General features: G+C 47.8%; 1 protein-coding gene across 8 annotated transcripts in view; it reads right to left on the reverse strand.

Annotated features, from left to right (window-relative positions):
• The window catches only part of Grik4 (glutamate ionotropic receptor kainate type subunit 4), a 426707-nt gene that overhangs the window by 69567 nt on the left and 330306 nt on the right, over positions 1-26834 (reverse strand). For 6 of the 8 annotated variants that reach the window (XM_063264893.1, XM_017595455.3, XM_039080793.2 and 3 more), the window contains 2 exons: positions 7475-7582; positions 2137-2340 (listed from right to left, as the gene is read on the reverse strand). In XM_063264893.1, coding sequence (XP_063120963.1) covers positions 2137-2340; positions 7475-7582 — 312 coding nt within the window. Of the gene's footprint in view, positions 1-2136; positions 2352-7474; positions 7588-26834 lie in introns of those variants that run through there. The other 2 variants (XM_039080795.2, XM_063264892.1) reach the window with 2 other exon arrangements.

A 26834-nucleotide genomic window follows, 5' to 3' on the forward strand; every position in this document is an offset into this window, starting at 1 on the left:
GAAGCTGAGCCTTCATGGGAAAGTTACCAAACATGTGGTCCACAGGGGTCTGGGACCGTAGAGAAGAACATTGCTTGCCTTTCTGCCCCACACAGGGTGTGTCCATATCCCCAAGCCCCCGGGATCTTAGTTACTTTTATATTTCTGTGAAGAGAGACCATGACCAAGGCAACTTATAGAGGAAAGTGTTTAATAGGGGCTCATGGTACCAGAGGTTAGAGTTTATAATTAGCATAGCAGCATGGCAGCAGGCAGGCAGGTATGGCCCTGAAGTAATAGCTGAGAGCTCATATCTAGCCTACAAATTAGAGGGAGAGAGGAAGAGAGGGAGGGAGGGAGAGAGAGAAGAGAGAAGGAGCAGAGTGGGAATAGTGGGAATAGCATGGGCTTTTGAAACCTCAAACCCCATCCCAGGGACACATCTCCTCCAACAAAGCCACACCTCCTAATCCTTCCCAAACAGTTCCACCAACCTGGGACCAAGCAATCTATGACAGCCAATCTCATTCAAGACACCACATTTTGGGATCTTGCTTAAGCTTCCGCTGACCTACTGGCCTTCCATTCCCAGCTTTAGTCTGTAAACAAGACCTTATTTTTGAACAGGCTCACTCTGAACCCCAGGCACCTATGGATGGTTCATAATCCCCTGCTTGCGGTTTGCTACTTACCCTGCTGGGGCCCTGAAGACACTGCTGTCTGGGCTGCCTGGCCTGGCCTCGGCATCCTCCATGATTAGTTCTTAAACACCTCTTCTACAGCTCTCACATAGAACTCTTAGTAGTCACTGACAGTAACTACTGCTTCAACAATCTAAGTAGTATTTATAGCCTCAAAGACAGGGATTAAAAAATGTTATCTTATAACCTAAGTTTGGCACACAGAAAGGATTTAAGTCTTATTACAGTCATAGAAGTCTTATCTTGGAGATAGTTGTCCTGAGAAATGAGCTGTGAGGTGATTTTTGTCATGGTGTAAACACCACAGAGTTCATAAAGACACCTATGACGTCACTAGGCAATATAATCTTATGAGACCATCATCATATGTAACATGCAAACTTAAGACAGCTATGCTATCACCAGACAATATAACCTCATGAGGCCATTGTCACAGATGAAGACACCTCTCTCTATGTAGCAAGTGATTAATATTCAATGAGGAAAAGGATCTGGGCATGAATCCCAGCACTATCTAATACAGTGTAACTTAAAAAACCAGTAAGCTTGAGTCCTTCAGACTGCTCAAATGTAATGCAGACAGCAATTATCCAAGGAGATGGGAGGTACTGTATGGTGAGCCCTGGACAATCAGCCCATCCTGGGAGGCCATAGAAGCTGCTCCTGCCCTTGACAGAGGAAATAAGGATTCAAGCTTACCTAAGGACCAAGACATGTACTGTCTGCATTTTGTCCTCTTAACCTGTCCTGGTCACTAGAACTCAACTGTAGAAACATGGACAGTGAATTAGCAACGGTTTCATTAATTTCTACAGCTGTTGATCGTGTCTACAAGGAAGACAATATGTTTCCCCCCCCCAAGAAGAACATTTTTAGTCCTTACTTTAACCTGACAGAAGACTGACATTCTGAAGTGACCTGGAATCTAATCAAGTCACTCACTGACCCTGAGAACCAACAGCACATGCTCGTTCACCTTGGCTCCTGGTCTGCAAACAGACATCAATAATGGGGAAAAGAAACAAGAAGTAACATGTGAGCCATCACTGTGGCCCACACCTCTGACACTTCAGTCCTCGTTCCCAATGTTGCCACATTATCCTTTACATCTCCCACACATCAAAGTCAGCCGATGTAGGTGTCCTCTGCCCTCCGAGGGCCCGCCATGCAGGGCCCGTCCATGAGCAACAAAACCATCAGAGCAAACAACCAAAACACGTGGGTTGTCTAAGAATAGAAAGCCAAGTCCAAATCCGACTTACTCCAGCGCTGGTGGGTAGAACCCTGACATAGGAATCATAGCAACCGTTCTCACCATTTTAGCTCACTAGAGATTCCTGGAATGGATAGGCGCAGGTAAGTAGGACTGACCAAGTACGTGAGGCAGACAGCAGCTGCCATGACCTCCCCCCCCCCAGCACCCTCCCACCTAAGTACAGACCACTGGACTCCTTACCCGAGCGATCAGCTCCCCAACCATGCCCGTCCAGGTGCCGTTGGCCTCAGGTACGCCGTAAACACCATCCCCAACGAGGCGGATCTTGTAGTTGAACCGTAGGATCTCAGCCAACTCCTTGAGCATGTCCACGCAGAATCCCTCGTACCGGTCATTGCCTTCCATGTCCTGGTGGTTCCCCTTCAGCATTAGGTATGGGTTTTCCTGCAGCAAAACTGGGTAGCTGTCAGTCCCATCTTAGCCTTGGCATTGCAGCCATGTGCGATGGGGAGGGCTGAGCACAGGACGTCAGGGACTTGAGGGGATAGGAGGAGGGATGTCGCTTGATTAACAGGCAGCCTTAGAAGTGGTGATTAGCTCCCTCTTCTACCCACTCCCCAAAGTACCGGTTCAAGGCATTTTCTTATCAGGAACACACGTGAGTCCCACCGCCTAGGGCCAAGGTGAAACCCCTTTCTGCTATTAGAAATCATTATCTAACTTCATCGCCCACCCCAGGACCCTGGGCCCATTTTTCCTTTTACGCACAGACCTATCGCTAAGGAATGCAAAGATACTTCCAAGAAAGCAGGTTAAGTAAAAATACAGACATGGTGAATGGATAAAGAAAATATGATGCACACATAGGAATATTACTTAGCCAGAAAGCAGAATGAATTCATGTCATTTGAAAAAAAAAAGGAAAAAAAAAGAAGAAAGCTAAAAATTGAGATTATCATGTTAAGAAATAACTCCTACCCAGAAAGAAATGTTGAAGCATATATTGTTTTAAAAGAAAAACCAGGTTTCCTATACACGCCTTTAATCCCAGCACCTGGGAAGCAGAGGCAGGCAGATCTCTGTAAGGTCAGGTCATCTGGTCTACATAGCAAGATCCTGTGTAGAAATTTTAAAGGAAGCAAGCAGGCCACTCTGGTAGGTGTCTAGAGACAGTGCCACAGAGAAGGGAGATTCACACAGGCTCTCGGCAGAGAGATGTAGAAACATTGGTAGACAAAAAGGTGGGGGTTGGGCCATTCTGGGCCAGGGAAGGACATGCTCAAATACAATTCCATGTGAGAAGGGGTGTGGCCCATGCCGGGTCTCCAGTGTAAGTGACCCATGGTTATGCCCAACGGGTTAGGAGGAGAAATAGAGATGGAGAAGGCTAAGCATGGGTCCAGATGTGGGATGAGACAATTGTATGTCAGGAGAGATGTAATGGAGGAGCATCTTGAGTTTCAAAGACATAACTGTGATTTTAAAAGAAGTACTAGGTGCTGACAAGGCGCATGCGGGGTAAGGCAGGTTCTGTCGTGATGTGTGACGGAGTCCTGACCACATGCGGCTCAGGCCAGACTGGAGAGAGCTAGAAGAGTGTGAAGTCATAGGAGGTGAGCTCCATGCCTGGCTGTGCATCAGGATTGGAGATCAGGGGTCCTAAGATTCTCCACATCTCTAGTGATGACTGGTGATGGAGTCACATCGGCCATACATGGCCCAGCAGGGGAGAAGATCGAGGGCATACTGGGGTTGAAATGGGGGTAGTTTATACAGGGGGTAAAGACCAATGGAGATTCAACATGCGGATGAGGACAAGACAGGGCAGTGGTTTGGAAGCATGGAGAATGTGGGGCATCATGGGAAAGAACTAATGCAGGACAGGCTAAGAGTGATGGAGAACTACGTGTTCAAGGGAACCTAATTTTAGAAAGGATGGAGAGAGAAGGGTAGTCACGCAGCACAACAGCACCAGCAACCAGAGGCTGGCAATGAGGAATGCAGGAGTCTGAGAGTTAAGGGGAAGAAGACGGAAGGAGGAGACTATGACCCTTCCCACCCAGCAACGAGCACAGCCGTGTGCTGCTGCTGGGGCTTGGTTACCAGACCTGTCCAAGCAGGTGTGGAAGGTATGGGGGACTGCAGGAATTCAGGAGTAAACGAGTAAAGAAATGTATGGCCAACTAGAGAAGGTGGGAGGCGGAGCATAAGGTGGCCTCACAAAGATCCTATCTTCCTCAAAGTTACACCTCTCTGTGCCCAGGAATGTGCCATCTGTGATGCCCTGTTGTATGACAGTATCTTCAGGCAGTATAGTGATGGTCTCCTTTTAAGGGGTGAGGGGTCAGGGGTCACATAATGACAGGTGACAAGGAATTCCTGCAAATCAGAGAGGTTGGAGAAGGCAGAACAGGCGGTGTCTCCTGTGGACCCAGATTCGAGGAAGCACCGGGTGGAGACAAAGCTGGGAAGAGGCCTTGGGCATGGTGCACATGTGGATACCTGCAGGACATGCTATGTCCTGAATTATGGGATGTTGCTCAGGATCACCCCATGTTGGATCATACGGGGCTTGAATTAGCACCTTTGTTCCTAGTAAATATTTCTAGTTTGGACGGTCCACCTCAACCACATCTGTATAGGAAACAGACTCTGGTTTCCTTTGAACTAATTTTATGCAGAAGATCTAGTCAGTACTGCCTTCTCAAGAACTTCTGTGTTGATCTGAACATATAAACAGACATACACACACACACACACACACACACACACCCCTAGCAACTTCCCCATCTAAGAATATGACCTCTGGCTTCGATATAGCAGAAGCCTCTAGCATGGTCAGGTCCCAGATGTGAGGAAGCAAGAAGCACATCCTAGCGGGCTCCTTGCTTCCGGCCCCAACTCTGCTTAGCTTTTAAAGCATTTCTCAAAATTCCTCCCTCCAATTCTGTTCAAAGGTATTTCCACAGTCAGAGTCTAATCGTTAAGTTCCTATTTGTGTCAGGCATCCCCATATGTGAGGCGCTCCCATTCATGAAGGGGATGTGAGGAATCCATGAGATAGGTCTGACAGTCCGAGGGGTGTGAAGAAAGCCAGAGGCAGAAAAAGCAGGGATCACAAGGGGAGACTCCAGAGACTTGGAGCTGGGGAAAAGCTTCCAGAGGGGCGGGTACAACATCCCATCATGGAGGTATGAGGAAGCGAGGGATCTTGGGCCACGGATGCATGGAGCAATACTTGACAAGGTGGTCATTTGACTATGATGGGTTTAGAACCCAAACTAAGGAAGGAAATGACCGGATGAGGAGACAGACTTAGCAAATGGAAGGGGAGCCTGGGAGGGCTCCACCACTGACTGGGAACAAAGAGGCACAGGAGAGAGCTGAACTCTGGACTAGGGCATGGGCTGTGAGACTGACAGAAGGGGAGAGAATCGAAGGAGTTCCACAGATAGAAGAGATGGAGGGAGGGAGGGCCCAGCAGTCATGCCCTGCCCTACCCTCCCTCCAAAAACCACAGCTTAGACAGGCTGCTCCCAGTTCTCAGCTGGATGAGGGTGAAGCACCATCTTCCTCTCTCTGATCTTCCTGGCATTCTAAGTGGTCCCGGTGAGCAGGGTAGGAGTTGGGAGCTGGAGAGACTGCGACCTGGGAGCCTGGACATGTGTTCCCTTCCTTGTCTCCAGCTGTTTCTTAGCAATGGGATGGTGGGGGTGTTGAGTAGCTCTTCCCCTGTGTTTTGCCTCCACTCAGATGCCACCCCTTTAAGGAGGCTCCGCTGACCACCTGCAAACGGATGCTGCCTACCATTGCTCCCAGACTACCTTCCAATGCACGGTTTGACTAGAGCTTAAGCATCTGTGACTCATACCAAATCTGAGCTACCTCAAAATCTAAAACATTTTGAGTGCTAACAGGACCCTACCACGTGTTTCAGAGTCTAGGATTTCTTGTTAGGGATGTTCAACTAGCAACGTCTAGGAAAATATTCCAAAACCTCCAGATAAGGGAGACTCAATATTTGTTGACATTTTACTGCCTGCCTTATATTCCACATTAAAACAGAAGGTTCCGACAGGCAGGGATTCTTGTGTCTGGTTCATTGATGTTTCCTGAGTACCTTGAAGGGTGCCAAGCATATAGAAGTGCCCAATAAATATTCCTCGGATGGACAAATGACAGTATTTGGTGTCTTGTCTCCAAATGAAGGGAAGAGTGAAAGGCAGAGTGTACAGGACCCTAAGTGTACAGGATCATGATTCTGGAATAAGCTTTCCCTTTCCCAACCCGTTCTCAGGAAAGCCCGCGGTGTTTTCCCGCATTTTCTAAGCACCCAACAACACTCTCCTTTGTTCTCTCTTTCCTCTGCTACTGCTTCCTGTCTTTCGGAGTCCATCAGTAATAATGCTTTCTCAGGCTTTGCTGCCCTCCCCTTGGCGCTTTCCCGCACATCTCAGGGTTCGAGCTTCCCACCTCTTTTTCTTGTGTTTTTGCTCACTCTGTTTATGATGATAGATCAGTAATCCCAGCCCCATTTTCCTGGGCCTCAGGAGTTCCTGAAGGTCATAACAGAGGACTATTTTTATTTTCTCAAAAAAAAAAAAAGGCAAGAGAAATAGACATATTTGAAGACCTTGCACATCTATCTAGTAGGGGTTAGACCGTGCAGCCAGCCTATACATTGCCCTGCTCGGGACTGAAAGAATATCAGTATGAAGATGCTAGTTATCTTTCTGTGGTGGGATGCTGTGTGCGGTGGGGAAATACCCTTTTGATTAGTTAATATCAGAGTAGGGAAGAGTGGAGCAATTATTGCTTAGCATGTAGTTGGCTTAATTGGCAGATCTTTTGAAACGTGAGGTCTTCAGGGCTAGCAGTGATGGTAAGACCTTGGCCATGTGTAGCCGACTTAGCCCATCTGCTCAATGATAACCTCTTTGAAGATACAGGTCAATACATACTCATCTTTGTTTTTTATGAGCAAGCAGAGTGCCAGGCACACAACAGGGGGCAGAGCTGGGAGGTGGACTTGGTAATTACTGAATGGAAATGAGTCAAGTGGAAAGGCAGATGGTCGGTGGACTCATGGGTTCATTGAGAACTCTCTTGTCACTGTCTGGAAGTGAATGAAAGGCCAAAGAAGTCCACAGACATTTAGGTGTCCACTTGAGGCTGAGTGGGGTGGGAGGGCAGGGCTGGTTCTGGATATAGCAGCTACCAAGCAAAGTGGACTGCTGGTAAAGAGGGAGTCATCCCAGAGGATTGGATTCAGCTTGTCCCACCTATGTCGCAAGGTCCCATTTCTAGGGTTTCGAAACAGTTCTCCTTGCCAAGCAGATCCCCTGGGAGAGGTATCTACACGCTGTGGACTCTCTCCCTCTACCCTAGCTGCTCAGCGGCTCATCAGATATCATTTCCATACGAAACTGCAACGGGAGTGCAATTACGCTGTCATAAATTGGCCTCTGCGCTGTGATTAGCACTTCTATCTTCTGTTCCCTGGGAAGCCCATGAGCAAGAGCTTGGGGAGGAGGCACCCCCGGGAGCTGCAGCTGGAGGCCCGAGAAACCCCGCTTACCAGGATGGTGGTGACGACCAGGGTGGTGTTGAAGAGACTGTCAGAGATGTTGGAGGCGTAGAGGCGGCTGTCCATGCTGAGGCCCTCTGCCACATGCCACTGGCCAATCTGAGGAGACCAAGGGGGAGAGGATGGGAAGGCTTGAGGAAGGGGTGCATTGGGCTGCAGGTTGCTGGACTTGAGAGCAGCAGAGGACAGTGTTCTACTGTGGGAACAGGAGGGAAGAATGGGAAAGATATAGAGGAGCAATAGGCTAGACCGGAACCAGGGGACAGGATACAAGATTGAGAGTCTTGAGGGAAGGGGGTTGTCAGAGTGAAGAAAGAAAGGATCAAAGACTTGGGAGAGATGAGAAAAAATAGAGAAATTAGTTAGGAGTATAACATGGTGTAGAGAAGTTCTGACAGCAGAAGGGGGTGGGGCAGAGGGACAAGGAATTGTGTTATCATCAAGCCTCTTTTGCTTTGGCCTACCCTGGATAAATCTAGTTATCTAGGTAAGAATAAGAATGACAGCAATGTACACTTGTACACTTAAATATTACTTAAGAAAAAGAAAATTTGGTGGCTCGCGTCTGCACTTGCAAGGTCAAGGCAGAAGGATTGTTTTAAGTTTGAAGTTAACCTGGGCTACCTGGTGAGTTCAGGGATAGCCTGGGCTACCTAGCGAGACTCTATCTCGACAAACAAACAGAATGGTGAATAAGAGGATAGATACAAGATGAAGTGAAACTGGTATGTAGTAGACCTTTAGTAAATGCTTGTCTGGGGCTGGGGATGCAGCTCAGGGGTAGAGTTCTTGCCTGGCATGGTGATGCCGTAGGTTTAATTCTTGGTAGTGGAAAGCCTAAATGAAATCATACAGTGACAGGAGCTAAATGCTTATTGTATGGTTAAGCACATGGCGGAGTGAACAAGTTGGAAGAGGGAAGAGTCCTAGTTTCCTTACTCCACTGCCTCACTGTGAGGATCCCCCAGAACTTCAGCTCTTCCAGCTAGAAATGAAAGTGGAAACGTTCCTCTCCCTTCTCAGAACCCACAGATCATGCATGTACCAGCTTGACACCACAGGTCCCACTCTAACCAGGAACACAAAACCCACTGCGCAACCTCAGTGATGTTTCCGACCTCCATGCGTGCTCCCCTCTGCGTCCATGAGAATAATCACGGAAACTTCTGGTGGGTGTGGCGAGGAGGGATTTGACCTGGCACTCCATGAACATGATTTTTCCATTCATTTCTTTACTGTGTTTTCAAATCGTCCTTTATTTGTTTTACTTTTATCTTATTGTGGTTAAAAAAAAAAACATTTACACAGAGGGCTGGAGAGATGGCTCTGTGGCTTGCAGTAGAAGTGTGGGGGCTCTGACCCCATATCTCCAGCATCCACGTTAAAACATAAAAAAAGCCAGGCACAGCAGTGCTGAGCCTTTAATCATAGCCCTGGGAAGGCTGAGATGGGAGGATCTCAGAGGCTTGCGGGCCGGCCAGTCGAGACAAATTGGCAAGTTCCAGGAGTTCCTGATATTTTTTTTTCTTTTAAAAGAAAAAAAGTGAAAAGAGCTAGAAAAAGACATCCTAAGTGGGCATCTGGCTTCCATGTGTGCACACACCCACCCATACAGATATGCACACGCGCACACATAAGCATAGGCTCATACATCACAGGCATACATGCACAAATAAGATATGCCCTCTTGATTGTGTTGGCTTCAAGCTCGTGGCAATCCTCCTGCCTTGACTTTGCAAGCAGTGACATGAGCTATCATGCCCTCTTAACCAATTTTTGAGTACATATTTGTGTGTACTGTGGACTATTCCATCATCATGGCAATCTCCAGGGGCGTCTGACGGAACAGAACACGGTAATAGACCTTATATTACATAAATATATTATAAACAAACAATACAGAATACAAGGATATAAAAGTCTATGAATAATGAATACGTATACACTACACATATATTTGATCCCATATAATTCTGATGGCCATACTCCAGACAAGTCACTTCTGTTGCTAAGTAGTGGGGTTTGCATCCATGAAAGGTAGCTGATGGCTGCCTGCATACCCAGAGACGCACATGGCCCCCTCTCCTAGGCACCAGCAGCAGCCTCCCTGAAAAACTCCCATAAGGCCTGCAGTCGCTCAAGGTAGGCTCCGAGTTTGCCTTCAGAAGCTCCAACAACAATGAATGCTTAGGTCCCCCTTGCCCTCATTCGTACTCCATGGAACAAGAGGGCTCAGCCACAGTATGGAGAAGACAGCAACCTTGCTTTATGCTTTGGAGAAGGCGGAGCATGCAGGCAGAGCCACCTTGGACCACCAGCTAGGATCTCCGGAACTGGAACTGTGCATGAACCCATAGGTCATGACAGGGGAACCTTACTGGTGCAAAGGGTAGATAAGCAAAACGTCCTCTCTATACCCCTGGAAGGATGCCGCCACCAGAAAAGAGGGGCAGTTTTCTCCACCTCTACAGTGGTTCTATGGACACTTTGTTTTATATACAATAAGAGATCTCATCCGGCCTCTCTGAGAACCCACAGTTCATCAGTTGAAACCCCTAGATGAATCCTCCCACGGAAGCCGAGGAGCTCTGCTTTCTGAGCCCTTTAGCAGCGCATTTACTTCCTAGAGGTCTTCCTTATCAGCATTTCGTATGCTCAGACCCCAGGACCTTGCTCCCGGAGGTGGAAGCAGAGAAAGCCACTGTCTCCTATCAGCACTTTATTCTTGCTGGCCAAGCATGGGCACAACACAGACAAGCTCCGCTGAGGCTTCTAGAGCTCCTATTGCCTTGCACAGGGACAGGTCAGGTGACATCGTTGTCCGATTCCTGGCCCCTCTTCTCTCTCCAGGGACAAGGGTAAGAAGATGATAACTGCGCTGTGAGATTTCCAGAGGGGGGTGGGCAATAATGACAGGACACCTGTTGCATCATATATACCATTCTGTCACCTATTTGAGGTCTCCCATCATAGTTTGAAGGTGTCATGGTGTTTCTCTCTTATTAATGAATAAACGTGCTCAGATGGGCTTAATGGTTCCTCTCTTAAGGCCATAGCTGCCTGCTGTGGCACAGGCTTGAATCTAGAGGCAGATCCTAAGTCTCTGATCCTTCCCAACTCTGTTGATGTCTTTTGGTGAGGACAGTAGTTTGTTTTTTTTTTTTTTTTGTTTTGTTTTGTTTTTTGTTTTGTTTTTTTTAAATCTGAGCAGATCAGACTAACCAGGAAGTGGCCTCAAGAGCCCCTCAGCCACCCACTATAAACCTTAGGGGCATAACTTTCTTCTCCCTGGTTTCAACACTCCATAAATCCAATAGGAACCCCTCTCCTCCTAGGCGGCTGTTTTCCTGTCTTTGAAACGGGTATAACTGGTTCCCAGTGGCCTGCTAGGCTAGGAAAAACTCTACTTGGGCAAGAGGAACATAAAACCAAGTAGGCTAGGTGCCAGCATTCGGATGATCGAGACAAGACTTCTCAGCAGTCTATGGTCGCCCTGGACTTCCACTTCGCACCAGCGAGGCCACCTGCTCAAGCAGCCCCAGATCCTTGGCCACACTCAAGCAACAAACCAGGTTCCAACAACAGCCGTGGGTGGAAGAGATTTTTTTCCATAGCCAGCGATGACAGCCTCAGCAATGGACCCTCCAAGACTAACCCCCGGGGACCTGGCAAATAGACTAATTAGCCCTGAGCTCCAGTCAAGAAATGAGTCTCCCACCCACTCTCGTGTTAGCCTCCAGAAATTAATAGACCCATCAGCTCCAACAAAGTGCGGTGGCAGCCATTAGCTGGAGCAATCCAATTGCAGAAAGACAGTGGGAAGGGGAAAGCTGGTAGAGCCAGGTGCCCTAGGATAGAGGCTAATTGCCCCACCTACTGGGCGCCATCCATGACACACATGTGCAGGGGTGGGTAGGAGATGTCACTCTCCCAGCACAAGATTTGTGCCTCTAACTGCAGCCAAATCCCCTTGCTCCATCTCCGTGACACTTGCCCCCTTCCGAGTCTTTCAGCAGACCCAGCTGGTTTTCCCACACACACAGGCTTCAGTTCACTTCAGATTAAACCTCTGCCTCTTGTTTGCTGGCTTTTTGTTTGCTGGCTCGGCTTTTCCATCATTTTAAAGGCCCTGGGGGCCGTAATGAAGGGGAGAGAGGGAGGGAGGGAAAGCACACATCTGGGTAGGGCCATAGCTAGTCCCTATTTTATAGCATCTTAACTCAAGGAAGGAGATCTCCATCACCAAGGCTGGTGTGGTCCAGCCCGTGCAGAGATGATGCTGGATCTCATCCCATCTGGTCCTTGAGCATATAGCACCATCTGCATCCTCCAGAAGGAGGCCCCCCATGTTGGAGGACTTCCTTTTACCCTGGCTTCTCTGCTTATGAATGGTGTGACCTCGTGCAGGTTACTTAGGCCTCGGAGTCTCTTTTTCCCATCTGTAAGATGGGGATTAAAATACCGCTTGCTGCCTCAAAGGGATTTTAAGATTAGTTCAAGAACTGTGTTAGTCAGCATCCGTTAGAGTACCATTATTAGAGCCAAAAGACACAGTCTCTTCTGTGTTCTCAAAGAGCTCCGCGCTTTGATTTGAGTTTATTAGATGGATTAGGCACGTGCCAACAACTTCTGCTTTCAGACCAGCAGCGCCACCACAAGAAACTTAGTCATGAAGTCGAGGGATAGCACCAACAATCTGGACTGTAAGCAGCCCAGCACGCTGTTCTGACTCTTGGCTTGACTGTGGCAGAGCACAAAGAAGAATTAAGTAACAAACTGGACCCCGGGACTAACTAGGACACCAAGCCTCACAGCCATGGGGTGTGGCGTGGCGTGGCGGGGCTGGGCGGGGCGTGGCGTGGCGGGGCGTGGCGGCGGGGTCATACATGCCACTGAGGAGGCGTTTCAAAACTGGCGCTCCTGAACTAAGGGGCCCCAATTCCTAGATTCTACCAACTTCTGTGGTGTAAACATTTCCAGTCAGTTTCATGTTTCATACAGCTCACAGAGCCAGGAAGACATGTACAGATTCTGCAGCTGAAGCAAGCTGGTTTTACCGTGTACCCGATGCCGACTCTGCCAACAGGCTCCATACTGGGCGCTCAGGTGCACAGTAATCTCATCTCACTCTATCAGAAAACAGACTCAAGTCCTCCTAAGTCCATGCATCCAAGTCACCGGATGGATAAAAAATTACGACGCTAAATAAGACCCACCTAATGCTTGATTGTGATCCCAGCTGGGCAAACAAACACATATACATCCGGGTTCTCAGATTGCTGAGGCGAGAACTGTTGAGAGTTCAAGGGTATCCTGGAGTACATTGTAAGTTCAAGGCCCGCATGGACTATTTTATTGAGACCCCCCATCTCAAATTCAAAACAAACAAATGTGTCGTCTTACCAAATCCTGACTCCAAGGCCATTAAAAGAAATATTTTGATGGAGATGCTTAGCCAAATATGAAAACTTGGGCCAATATAACTAACATGGGATAGAATTACCCAGGCTTAGAAAGTATCATTTAATTCAAATCCCCTAGGGATATATAGATCAATATAAATTAATAATTTTCTTGCTCCTCTAGGCACCAAATTTTGCAGGTCTCAATTATGTATTCAAAAACACTGAGTTCCTTCTTAAGGGAATGACAGGTTCTTCTGGTGCCCACACTCAATGGGCTTTACCTTAAAGTGCGGCACGATCGTTAGGAAGCTGGTTTAGACATCATGTTGTGGATCTATCGCTGCCCTAGGATTCCCGAGGTGTGCTGGCTGCTCACGTTCCCTTGTCATTGTAAAGGGATCTATTTATAGCTCCAGGGGTGTGTTTCTTTCCTCATGGTGGGCAGCTGTTCCTTGCTTCTCGAAGGACAACTGATTCTGAGGCCCTGTGCTCCCAGAGCTAAACTGGCCTTAACACCCCTGGAAGGAGCGGTGACCTGGTGGAAGGAAAGATTAGACAAGGAGCAAGCAAGGCTATGAGGGCCATAGAGGATGGGCTCTGTGGCTTACATAGAAGCTTTCCACAGTCCTTTGCGAAGCCACGACTGCCACTGAATGCACATTAGGCACTGGGTTTGGTCTGCCGTGCGACCCTCAGTCAACATGAACAAGATGGTCATTATAGAAGTGGTTGTCCAGAGCCCTACTACAGGCATTTACTGCTGCTCCTTGCCTTGCTCTGCCCCCATCCCAAAGGCCTGCCTCAGTGTCTCACTTCTCAGAACTGAAAGACTGGTACTTGAAGTCGGGATACCTGACTATGCTAGTGCCTAGTGCTGTGACCACAGGACCCTGCGAGCCTCCATGTTCTTACTGAAGCTTTTGAGGTCTGGAAGACTTCATGAGCCTCACTGTTCTGGTTCTTACAGGGCGGCAGCCAGCCACACCCCCAGAATCTCCCCTTTAGTCACAGCACCTTCTGCTTAGAAACCCTACAGTTCTTTTCCATTTTGGTTCAGACAGAGACAAGAAGCCATACTTCAATGTGCTGGATCCAAAGTCCCCACATGCCTGCTCACCATTATGTCACTCCCTGTACGTGCCATTCCTGGCCTAGAATTTCTCAGTCACATGACCTCCTGACTCCAAACTTTCAGCTAGTTCAGGGGGTGGGGTGGGGGTGTGTGGAATCATAGCTTGTAAGCTTAATTGGACCATTGTTTGTTTGTGCAAATAAAGTTTTATCGGCACACAGCTTGGCCAATTTGCTTCCGTGTAGTCTGTGAGTGCTTTCATTTACAAGGGCAGAGTTGCCACAGCAATGGTGGGATGCCTGTGAAGACCAAGCACCTGCTCTCTAGATGTCATGCTCAATCTCATCCACTTCACAACCATTTCCTTTAAGCCTCTGCTTAAAGACCACTTCTTCCAGAAAGCCCGCCTTCTCTTCTGTGATCCTTCTGAACAGCTGTCCACTGGGCATTGCTGACTGCCTGTCTGTCTTCCTATAGCAATAGCCTCATAGGAACAAAGAGAGCGGCTTGGTTAGCCTGCCCTCTTATCCCCAGGGCTTGGCTCATTGCCTCGTGTCTCATAGATGCTCAATTAAATATAACTGAACAAATGCACCAGAAACTTTATCTCATTTAATCCTCGGCGAATCTACAAGGGAGCAGACCATTTTATATTCATTTTAAAGATTTTTTTTTAAAGCCCCGCATACCAGCAAGCTTAGGTAATTAAAGTCTCCATGGTCACAGTCCGATAAGCACCACAACGGAGATTCAAACAGGCTTTCTCCATCACCAGAGCCCATGCTCCTAACCACTGCATTATCTGGTTAGAAAGGGTCAAGACCGTAACCATGGGAACCGGCTTAGCACAGTGCCTGGCATTGGCAGAACCTGCATAAACTTCGCCAAGTCCCTCCCCATCTCTGCCCAGTACTCTCTTTCTCAACTGTCAAATAGGAGCCCTCAGGACCTTTTCTGGAGGGTTAGGGACTCAGAAAAGCATCAGCCCGATGACTAGCATTCCTTGCCGCTGCTGCTGGGAGCCCCGAGGACCCTGTAGCTCACAGCCCACTCCCTCCTGCCTGAAGGTGCTCAGGGATGTCTTTTGGCCACTTTGTTCTTTTTTTAAGTAGGTAAAAAGGGATCGGTTTTTAAACCCCAAGGGACTCGCTCGCGGCGTTGCCCACATCCGCAGAGGTGCGGGAAACACTAGAACATTTAATAGTTTGTGCGCATTTAGACGGATGCGCTTTGTACTCGGCACCACTGGGACCCAGCTTCTTCTACGGGGGCTGATGAAAACCCTAAGCCTCGCTCCAGAGTCAGAGGCTTCAAATACTTATTGATCTTTGTTTGCTGGGCCCTGGCCCATGTGGTTTCCTTTCATAAATTTCCTTGCTTCTGGGTAGCAGCCCTGTCAACAACATTCACACCTGAGAAATGCAGGCTCATTGGTACTTTAGAAAGAGTAAAAAAAAAAAAAAATGCTTGAAGTGAGTACACACACAAGAGGTTAATGGTGAATGAATTAACCAAACCAAAACTCGGAAATAACAAGCAATTCGCTGAGCAGCAACAGCTGATAGGGATCGAATTAGGACTTGAACTCAGATCCTATTGACCTTGGATCCTGGGCCTTCTGCCATGCCTCTTTGAACAACATGAGTTGGTTTGTTGACTGTAGTCCTGAATGGAGTCGAACGAAAGGACCCACGGAGCCCACCCATCGGTGAAATGGAAGTGAACAACAGAATCTACAGCTTGAGTCTAGAGTGAACCCCAAGGGCCTGGGCACTGCAGCTGGTGCTGTTGGGAATTTTAAGCCATGAAGCTAAGTATGAGGTCCAGCTCCCTCCTCACTCTCTTTAACAAAAAGTCATGAGGTCAACAGCCTTGCACCTCCTCCCGCTCTCTGCCATGATGGACCAAACTAGGCCCAAAGCAGCAGGTCGGAATCATGGACTAAAGCTTTCAATATTATGAGCTCAAATGTCTTCAGGTATTGACTGGCTTGGGTTTTAAGCCAAGTAACTGCTGGTTGGTGAGATGTTGTGCAATGTTCCTGGGAGGCAGCTGAAGGCATTCGCTGAGCCATAAATCATGGGCGGGTAGACAGCATATGACAATGTATGACTATGTAAGGGGACAGCAGGTGATCAGAAGTCAGGGGTTCTAGGTTCAGGTTCTACCTTGCCAGTCTTACTGTGTGGCCTGGGGAAGTCAATTTTGCTACCTAAGATCAGCCTAATTTCCCTGCCCTTCTCCACTTACGGGGAATCGTCGGAGGTAGTCACAGGTGTGACAGAGTCAAGGCCAATCAATTGCAAGTTCTTTACGGCCCAGTTCTTTTCTTTCTAGGCTCACCCAAAGTTTTGAACCATAATCACTTTATTTAAATTACACTTCTGAGTTTTGAGTTGGGGTTCACATTTGGACAGATGCTCATGATAAAATGGGGGCAACTGTGAGTACCTAGAGTAGTGATTTTCAACCTGTGACTCTCGACACATTTGGTGGTCACACGGGGGAGATCCTGAATATCAGCTACTTACATTAGAACTCACAACAGTAGCAAGATTACAGTTATGAAGTAGCAATGAGATGATTCTATGGTTGGGGGCACTAAAACATGAGGAATTGTATTAAAGGGTCGCAGCACTAGGAAGGTTGAGACACACTGGCCTAAAGCTTCTCCACATGGGATGGAGACATGGCACTCAGGTGTGGGAGAACACTAAAGCAGGAGATCCAAGAAATGACCAGAGATGGGTTAGAGTTCCACAGACTTGGTGGGACAGTTGTACAACCTGACAGAAATAAGCTTAAGGGGCTGGGAGATGGCTCATCTCAGCAAATGGGAGGGTGTGGGTTCTCATCCTATATCCTTGTTAAAAAAAAAATCACGGTGTTGCAGCCCATGCTTGTAATAGAGCAACACCAGGGAATCAGACGTGCAGATCCTTAGATTGTGCTACTCAGGCAGCCTAGTCTAACCAGTGTTCCCCAAGTCTCAGTGGGAAACCCCACCCTTACCCAAGGGACAATAGTACCTAAAGAATGATATTGAAGTTGACCTCTGGCTTCCACACATACATGCATATGCTTGTGTATGTACACCCATCCAAAACACACACACACACACACAGACACACACACAGACACACAGACACACAGACACAGACACAGACACACACACACACACACACACACACACACACACACACACACACACACACACCAGCTCAAACTATTACGAGTATCAGCCTTCATCATGAGTACCTGGCACACAGGAATAGTGTTTATTAGCTTTCAGCCCAATGTCTCTACTCATATAACAGCTTATATGACACAAGAGCAGTTTGGGGTCATGAGCGAACCCCAAACTGAGAGCTGGAGTGACTTGGGGAACAAAGGGAGTTGTCGAAGTCCACCAGAGGTCTTATTCGCTCAGCCACAGAAAACACCTAGCTATGCGCTGGCACACTGGAGTGCAGACTGCTGCAAAAAATCTAGAATTCTGGGACAGCAGCAACATCTGATGAAAAGAAGAGACCAAAAACTAGTACAGGGCGAGCTGGGAACGCTCAGGACAATGCACTCTGCTGGGGCTTTCTAACACTTCCACTCAGTTTGTCTAATACAGTGTCTTATTGGAAGTTGGCTACAATCCATTTGTGAGTTATGAAATCAATTGAGTGGACCCACACCTGCATTTAAAAAGTGAGATCGCTCTATGGAGTGGAGAAGGGGGAATTCATAAGCAGAGGTAATGAATACTGCATACATTTGGGTTTCTGTTATGCATGGAGGTGTATGCATGTGTCCTGGATGACACCCTGCATGCAAATTATATTCCAAATATGCAAACTCGCACCATCCGGAATTCACAGAGCTTCTGTCCACTGCTCTCTCATCAGCACCTAGCACAGTCTGTGGATGGTAAGTGATGTTTAATAAGTATACAGTTGATACCCATAGACTCCTAGTCCTGATCGCTCCTTGCAATTAAAGACTATTAGAAAATTTGTGGATCAGTGCTTTGGGGCATTCCTTCCATGCTGCAACTCTAGATTAAACATTTTGTTATCTGATACTTCAAGGTAGTTCTGCTACTATTTCCGTCTTACAGAGAAGAAAACTAAGACTTGAGAAGATCCAAACTCCGACAGGACCACTGCTGTAGTACACTGTCCCGGGATGCTGAAACTTCTCTGGCTGTCGATATATAGTTAACCGATTGGCGAATACTTGAGTTGTTACTTTAGCCAGCATCATTTGCCATAAGCGTTTCTACTTGAGAGCCCACATCCCTCTGTGTTTCCTTGCTTTTGATTCCGAGTTACATCGGTAGAGAAGAGAATCTAAATAAAGGCCGGAGAGAGTTAGAACAGGCTATCGTGGAGAAGTCAGGCAGCAGAAGTTTGGCTCCTAGACCTGGCTTTGGTCAACCTCCTCCTTTGGGCTCGGCTCCCTAAAAGCTACATCTTGCGTGTCAATCTGTTAGGGCTACCCATCCCCAATGGGGCCACAGTGTGCTCACTCCCTCCTTGGGGATGCTCACCACTCTTGGAATAGGATAACTTCTTATGCCATTATCTGTGATAAGTCCACTTTCCCTAGCAGACATTATACTCCTTGAGGGACAAGATCCCTGTCCCCAATGCCAAGCATGTAATCAGCACTTGCTGAAACATGTGGCCACAGGGAATCAGTTCTCCTTTTATGGCTTCAGCTCCCAGTGTGGTGCCTAGCTTATGAAGGCTGCTCAGTATACTCTGTTGGACTGAATTCTGAAATTCTCCTAGGCAGGTCACTGCGTTTTAGTCTTTAGAGATCAAATCTTGAAAGAATAGTGTAGGCTGACCTCTTCCGACTCAAAGAATTATGATGTGTAGTTTTCCCAAGTGCCTTGGGACTGAACCTGGAGAGACAGGGAGAGAGAAATGGCCTAAGAGAGACAATAGGAGGTCAGTGGAAATGCAGTTCTCTGGTCACAAAGGTGAAGCAGGTGGCCATTTAAAACGAGTGGTGACAGAAAGAACCTCTCCATCCTAAATAAGACTTCCTTGAGGTAAGGTAGTCAGGGACAAATGGGAGAGTTGTGATGATTCAGAAACACAAGCAAAGATGAAAGACCGAGACTTTGGGAGGAAGGAAACCTGTCCTCCATAAAGAAGGACTTTCTAATAGGAAGGGCTTCCCAAGATGTACTATGCTGTCCCTGGAGGTAGTGAGTTCTCGGACACGAGGCACTTAAGTAAGACTCTCGCTCATGAGAAAGTGCTGGCAGTAGACCAGTTAGATTACTGGTCTACAGGGCTTTTATGATGCCATCCATCCCGCCCCATGGATGTAGGATATATCCTCTATTTCTACACCATGGCATCCAGGAGGAAGGCAAGGCCTTGTGGGGCAAAATGGGGGCCTTGAGCATAACAAGCAAGCAAAAGAGAAGGACTATGGAGTGGCAAGTGCGGGGAAAAGTCCCTGCAGGAAAATTAGAAATTCCTCTTGGCTTATTCCTCCAGCTCCTGTCTCCTGGCTGAGTCTCTCTCTCTGGCTGGTTCTCATTATTTGCTGCTCCTCTGACTTATATAAAGCTGCCACACACATTCAAGTAGGGACTAGGGAACCTCTGCTCCCAGGACAAATAAGGTTCCTGTGAGCTTCCGCGAAAGTATTCCTATCGACCTGTCGATATGTATAGCCTTATTAATTTATGTGTATCTCTCTCACACCTAATACAGCAGTGTCACAGGTCAGGCTTGAGGGAAGCTTCTCGAACCTAGATTGTCTCCGTAGAGCACGTCACAATTTTTCTCATGCATAGGAACATGGGATGGCATGTCAGCATTGCATTGTGTGAGTTAGTTTAAACAGAAAAATTATTAGGAGAAACATACACACACACACACACACACACACACACACACACACACACACGCACTCAATAGTTCATGAAAAAGACACTTGTTGACAATATTAGCGCTGGGACAACACAGCAGAACACTGCCACGCTCAAGCTCAGCTGGAGATGAACACATTGAGTGAGTCAAATTTTTGCCTCTCCGCATGTCTATAAAATTGTTGTGAGTATTGATATGGGGTTTGCAAAAAGATTTCACCAAGCAGTCAAACGTGCAAATACAGATCTCGCGAATAATGAGAACCAATTAGACCTGTCCATGCTGGGCTGTTTGGCTGTCACCAAGATGTGCTCAGATTTCCAGTCATGATCTTCAGACTCTGGGATGAAACATGGGATTTGGTTACCATCCTTCCTGACTAAAAGCCCCAACCTTGGAGAATGGGGCAATAGATAAGTATCATATACAGAGGTGGTGTGGTGTACAGGACACCTGTGTTGGCTCTGATGACAGATGACACCCCAGTGATTCTCTTACAGATTTAATGGACTCCCCAACTCTCAGGGCTTCAGTCGTAAAACCTCCCATAGAAGGATCAAAGGATGGCTGGGTTTCCTATTTGTTTGGACAAGTTTAAAAGTTTCTTTTGTCTGTATCTTAATGTCCTCTATTTTTAAAAATAAATCTCCTCCTCCTCCTCTTCTCCTCCTCCTTCCCTCTTCCCTCTTTCCCCTCCCCCTCCCTTCCCCCCTCCTCCCCCTTGAGGACAGGATCGCTAGTCTAGGCTCCTTGTATAACTAAGGATGACTTTGAACTTCTGGTCCTCCTGACTCTCTACCTTCCACATGTTAGCAATGCAGACATGAGCCTCTATGCCTGTTTATGTGGAACTAAAGAAGAAAACCAGGGCTTTTATGCATGGTGGGCAAACGCTCTCTCAGCTATAATCTCCAGACACTTTCCCCCCTGTTTTTTTCTGAGACAGTCTTAACCTATAATCCAGGCTAGCCTTGAACTTGTTTTATAGCTCAGGGTAACTTCAAGGTTGTATGTAGTTCTCTAGCCTTACTTCCCAGATGCTACAATCGTAAGTATAGGCCACCATGCCTGGCTATCTTTCCTAATATAACTGAAAACCTCCCAGGCTATCTTCCAAGTCATTTGTGGATGACCACCCCCCCGGCCCTTTCTCACACCGATTCATGACAAGAACGTGGGAGAGTCAGCAAATGGGAAAATGCCCTCGCTCTTCTTTCTCTGACCCCCAGATGACTGAAGACAATGTCAACACGAGCTGCTGGGGAATCAGAGAGCTTAAACACCCACAAGACTTTCTGCCTAAGAAAACTATGGCCAAAGAACATGACGGTCAGGCCAACCAGCTTCATTTGTTCAACTCAGCAGGTAAGAAGTGCCACGGGAAGGCAGTGGCACCGATGCCATGCCTCTGAGCTCTGATTCTCAGGTGCCAACTGAATTAATGCTTTCAATAAAGCATCTGGATTGGAGGAAGTTGGTCACTCTCCATTTCCGGGCTGAACTCAGGACAGCCCTGTGGCTTTCCGAACCCTTGGCCTGCAGCTGAGAATGGCCTGTCCCTACCCCTAGCTGGGTGCAGTACAGGCTTGTGGGTAGGAAAGAGTTTTTACTTGGGTCTTATTGCACTCTAGGAAGAGGCAGGATTTGTAGTTTGGGGGTGTCCATTGCTTTTGTCTGATCGGTATTGGTCATACTCTGTGGGCCTTCAGTGTATTATGGCTTCTCCTAGAGGTAGCCATAATTTGGGTTCTCATCTTCACGTCCATCCACAGCCACCAAATAGGGGACGAAGGTCAGAGAGTAGGTCAAAGGCATATAGAGAAAAGGCCAAGATGAGCAGCAGAAGAGAGATCGGTAGAGCCAGCTGGCAGAACTGATTTCAGCCATGCGTGCCTGCCTGGCATGGGCTTCATATGCCGTCTTCCAGGGTATGTGACTCCAGTAGGAACAACCCCCATGCTGAGCCTTCTCTTTCAAAGCTGTGCCCTTCTCCCTGCCCTGAACCAGGCAAGAATGTCTGGGACATTATAGGGAATATGGCAAAGACAGTGAGGTGTACCGTTAGGCATTGCCACGTTCGACAACAGGATTAAAAATTGCACAGTGTGGTAGAACGCTCGAAGTATAGCTATGAACAACAGTTCATCTTATTCTCAATAATTTTATGATACTCAAGAAGCAGAAATCATGATGTTCTTGAATTTACTGAGGAGGAAAGTGGGGAGTGATGTTAGGAACAAGGAGTGTGGGGCTCAGCCCTGAATCATCTTTCTACTAGCACACATTGCCTGCCTCCTTGGGGAAGCTCCCTACCCACCTTTCAATCCACAATCCACCTTTTTTCTTTCTCCTGGTTCACCTGCCTCTACACACACACACACACACACACACACACACACACACACACACACACACACACACTCATGCATGCTCCTGGCCCTGGCTTGCTTTCCATTTCGGGGAGCTGGCTGCCGCAGGCTGTTTCATGCCACTGAATTAGCAAATCGTCCTCTTCCAGCTCCCCCTTGCATGAGCTGGTTGAAGGGGCGCAGGAAGTGTCTCCGGGAGCTGGCAGACTTCCCCAGGCTGATCTCAGGGGAAAGCGTGATCGGGCACATGACAAGAAATAGATTTCAAATGCAGCACTTTAAAATCCTGCTCCTCTGCCCAAAACCAGCCCCCTGTTCAAAAATTTAAGTACCTCTTAATTTGTTTGCTGGCTGATGTGTGAGTAAGCTTGTAAGCTTCTGTGCCTGCCGAATTGTTCAGCAGAGCCGATAAGCAGGAGTCACTGTGCTTTGGGGGGAAGAATCAGATGTGCAGGGACCAGAGAGGCTAGAAAAGACAAGTCCTGTAAGATCCAGCCCTCAAAGCCAGTTCATCTGTTCCTTGTCCTTTCCCACTTCCAGCAGCCAGGGGAAGGGAGGGGAAGAACCTCTCCTGGGAGAAGGCACTCTACACATAGCCTGTTCCAGAGTGCTGGACCTGTACTGAGTGGAGGAAACCAGAGACGGTGAGAGTCAGCGATTCCAGAGGCTATTCAATTAAAACATGTAAATGCTGTTGCCTATAAGAGGTTTGGCACATGAAATTCTCTTGAATTAAAAAGGAAGCAAATGGCTTTAGAAACCCCACAGGTCTGGGGGGCTCTGATGTCCCTGTTGGCTCTGAGCTCCCTGAGACATGGAGGACAGACTTGTATGGCTCCTGCACAGTTACCTCTCTGGGCCCTGCGAGTCCTGAGACTCTCATCTACTGCCACACCCTGCTCCCTGCTGTGAGTGGGCTCTCGGGTCCCAACTCCTGAGAGGATGGTGGTTAGAGGATGCTGTAGCCAAGGGAGGTCGCTGACAGAGCAGGGATGGCAACGACAGCCTTCTGGGTTCATTTCATGTCAGAAATGAGTGTGACCCTGAGGCAACCTGTGCATCCAAGACCTCCATCACCCATGACTACTGAGGTAGAAAGTAGAAGAGGGAAGGAGAGGACAGAAAGCTCACAGAAAGGACCACACCCTTCACTGTACAAGCAAATAGGGTCACTAAGGGCTTTCAAACCCCATGAAACTCCCACAAGTCACTATCTTTCCAGAGAGCCTAACTGACCGGCACCCCTAAGAACTGATGCCGCCGTTCCAAGAGACAAGAGATGGTGACATTATTTCAAACTCCACCCCCAACTCCCTCTCTCTTGGCTTCTTAATTAAAAAGAAGCGAGTGACTTTTCAGTCACCTTCAAAGCATCCCCAAGCCACCTCCCCGCTATGAGGAGCTGCAGCCCTGAGTTTCCTCATCAAAGGCAGAGCTGGCTCTGGGGGACTGCAACCCATGCAAGCTCCCCAGCTGGCCTGCTCTCACAGGTCCATCCCCCAGCTGGGGAGCTGGCACTCGAGGCTGCTGATTTCCAGCAATCAAACCGGGCTCCAACGCCCTGAGCCAGGTCTCAGCAAAGATAGCTTCAAAGGATCTGCATATTTATGGTAAACTCCTTCCTCGAAATTGAAAATGTATTAGACAGTGACAATCACAGGATTCTCAGAGCTGCCTCTCCCTCTGGCAAGCTATCTGAGCGGTGGCTGTTCACTTGAGGACAGGAAGGACTCGGCTATCACAGAGGTAGTTCAGAGGAAGAGGGATTGGGGCGAAAGGTATAGACTTGGGCAGGACCTCTCTATAAGACCATGACACCTTCCGTATTGTTCCTCAGCGGCTACATAAAGTGCAGACTCACTGACAGGCGGTACGTAGAAGGCTTTTCTGTTGTTCTATATTTGATTGAAGTGGGGGATGGGGGTCAGGGGGTGGGGAAGGTTGAGAACCCCACCAGCAGGTCCGCTCGATTATCTTCAGAGGAGAAGCCACTTCCCAGTGGCTTCCGCTGCTAATGGCTGTAATAAGAATTGCTGCTGCTTCTGAGCCCCTCAGGGGTGCGGCAGAGCCAGGACTTCAACTGCCAACCGGGGAGGATCTCAGACTTCCCGGAAGAGGGGGCAGACCTGCCTCTGCATGGGTTGCTCTCAGCAAAGACGGCAGCTGGGGAGAGGAAAGGGAAGGGACCTGACTTGTGGCAGCGAGTGAGATCCTGAAGGATCTTCAGGAAACTGGCTCTGGGTTTCCTTCTAAAGACTCTGGGTGGTAGAGTCCGCTGTTTGCAGGAGTGCCCTGGATACGCCATCTCATCCATCCTCAGTCCTCTGTTTAGAAAAGCGTTGACATCATTCCTGAAATGAGCCTTTTGAACTCTGAGCTCTCTTGCTTTGGAAAATAAGGCTATCCGCTCACAACATCACTTCTCCCGGCACTCTCCAGGCCAGCCCTGTTGGTTTCTCCATTTCTATAGAAACAGAGTCAAATGGATCAGCTGTCCCAGAAAAAGCTGGCCTGGGTCTAGTCTCTACGAAAAGCATACGCGCCAAGGACCGAGTGTATTACTGGAAAGGTCAGCAAGTAGAGAGACTAAGTGACCCCAAGGCCCAGGGTTCAGAAGGAGTGGGACATTTGAAAAATAAATTCCAGTAAGCTAATGTGGGAAAGGAGATCTGTGGATTCAGTCTCAGGTGGCTGATAGACCTCCATGGTCTCGGTGCATCCGGTCCACTGCCCTGTGGGTTGAAGAGTGCCGGCAGCCCCCGGGCTCTTCCTCGGTGAGAGAGCAGTAAGCCATGTTCTGTTGGGAACAGGTACAGCCCTCTGCTCAGCCGAGAGTAAAATAAGTGGTAGATAATCAGAGTACTCTAAGGCAATTGTGGGCTGCAATTTCAGCCCCCTAAGATCTCGAGCTCTTAAGTGGAGTTGGGCACTTTTATCCAGAATTCCCAGCCTATGACAAAGAGTAGATCTTACAGGAAAATTTTAGGCTAATTCGGGAATGGAAAAATGAAGGAGTGCAGTAAAAGCAACCTGTTTTTACATATCTGAGGAGCTGGCAAGGAAGAGGAGGCAAACTATTCTGGAATGTTCCATAGGGTAGAGTTAGGAGGCAGAGGTTGACCCGGTACCTGGAGGAGTCTGAATGTTATCTCTAAGATGGATATATTTCTCTATCTCTCTGCCTTGGTTTTTCCACCTACGAGATGACAGAACAGCTTTCATGCCAGGCTGATAAAAGAATGTAAAAAATTTAAATATACATGGACACCACCCAGCACAGTACATCACATAGGCAACAATAAACGTGGGCTATTATTATGATGTCAGGAGAGCCAGCTTTGCACATAAGTATTTCCGTGCAAACACAGTGGTACCCAGCAGAGCTATTTTCAATCGCGTTCCGGTCCTGTGAGACCAAATATGAGGGGTTACTACGCACGGCAAGAAAACCGAGCCCACCTTGCCTGGGATACACAGCGAACCAATGGGGAAGAAGCAGATCTGTGTCTCTAGTTAGGGATGTCAAACCCCAAAGGCTTAATTAGACCCTGTTAAGCCATTTCCGATCCTGGGATGAAAGGTATGCTCATCTTATTACAACACTAACAACGTTGCTCAAGGGATGCTCTGATCTTCAGACTAAGTTAAATGAAGGAAATTAAGGGTCTCTGAAAGACTTCCTTCTCTCCCTTCTAGCTCCCTTCAAGGAGTTTTGCCAGACACGAAGGGAGACAATACTAGTGTAACACCCCCCTCAGCCCATCTACGGGGGGCAGTGAGAACAAACACTATGGTTTGAGACACGGAGGGATAGACTCAGGCAGTGCCACTGACTCTTCTGCCTGTAAATAATGGGGAGATGGCTTAGAATGTCCCCTACAGGACACCGTAAGGAGCGCATTCCTCCAAATGTGCTGTAGTGGGAGCTCCCAAGATGGCAAGCACTCTCCATGCAGAATCAAAATAGTAATTTAAAAAAAATGGTTAAAAAAAAAACTAAGTCTGAATTCTGAAAGACTATTTTTAAAATGGTAAAAAATCCTTTAATCAGCCACCGGCAGGGAATATGGTAGTTGGTTCAGACATTTTACCAATTATAGACCACTGGGTCCCTGCATGGTGCTTTCTAAATAATCAAACCTAGCTCTTAATAGTAGTTCTCCCAGACAGGAGAGAAAGAACAGAACCAAAGCCAAATGAAAAGACGTCATTACTAAAGAAAGCCCATCCCGGTGGGGTGCTAGAATCAATGGTGGCAGCCGTCAGGGCAGTAGAGCAACAGAGCAACAGACCAGAAGCAGAGGCTTGGAACTGAAGCTTCAGGTACCCGAGAGCAGGAAGAGAAAGCCAGAGTAGAAGAGGCCGGAACATGGGTTTTAGAGTTAGACTAACTTGAGCATCAATTCCAGTCCTACCAGGTTCTTAGAGACAATGAGGTGTGTGTGTGTGTGTGTGTGTGTGTGTGTGTGTGTGTGTATTATATGCGTATGAGTGTATAGCTATCTGTACCCCTATGCACACATTTGAATACTAGAGAAAAACACCAGTGCCTTGCTCTAGCGGTCTCTGCTTTACTGTCTTGAGAAAGGGAACCTGAAGTCACTTTCATATCGCAGTGAG

This window comes from Rattus norvegicus, chromosome 8 (genome assembly GCF_036323735.1).
Source record: "Rattus norvegicus strain BN/NHsdMcwi chromosome 8, GRCr8, whole genome shotgun sequence".
Classification (NCBI taxonomy): domain Eukaryota; kingdom Metazoa; phylum Chordata; class Mammalia; order Rodentia; family Muridae; genus Rattus; species Rattus norvegicus.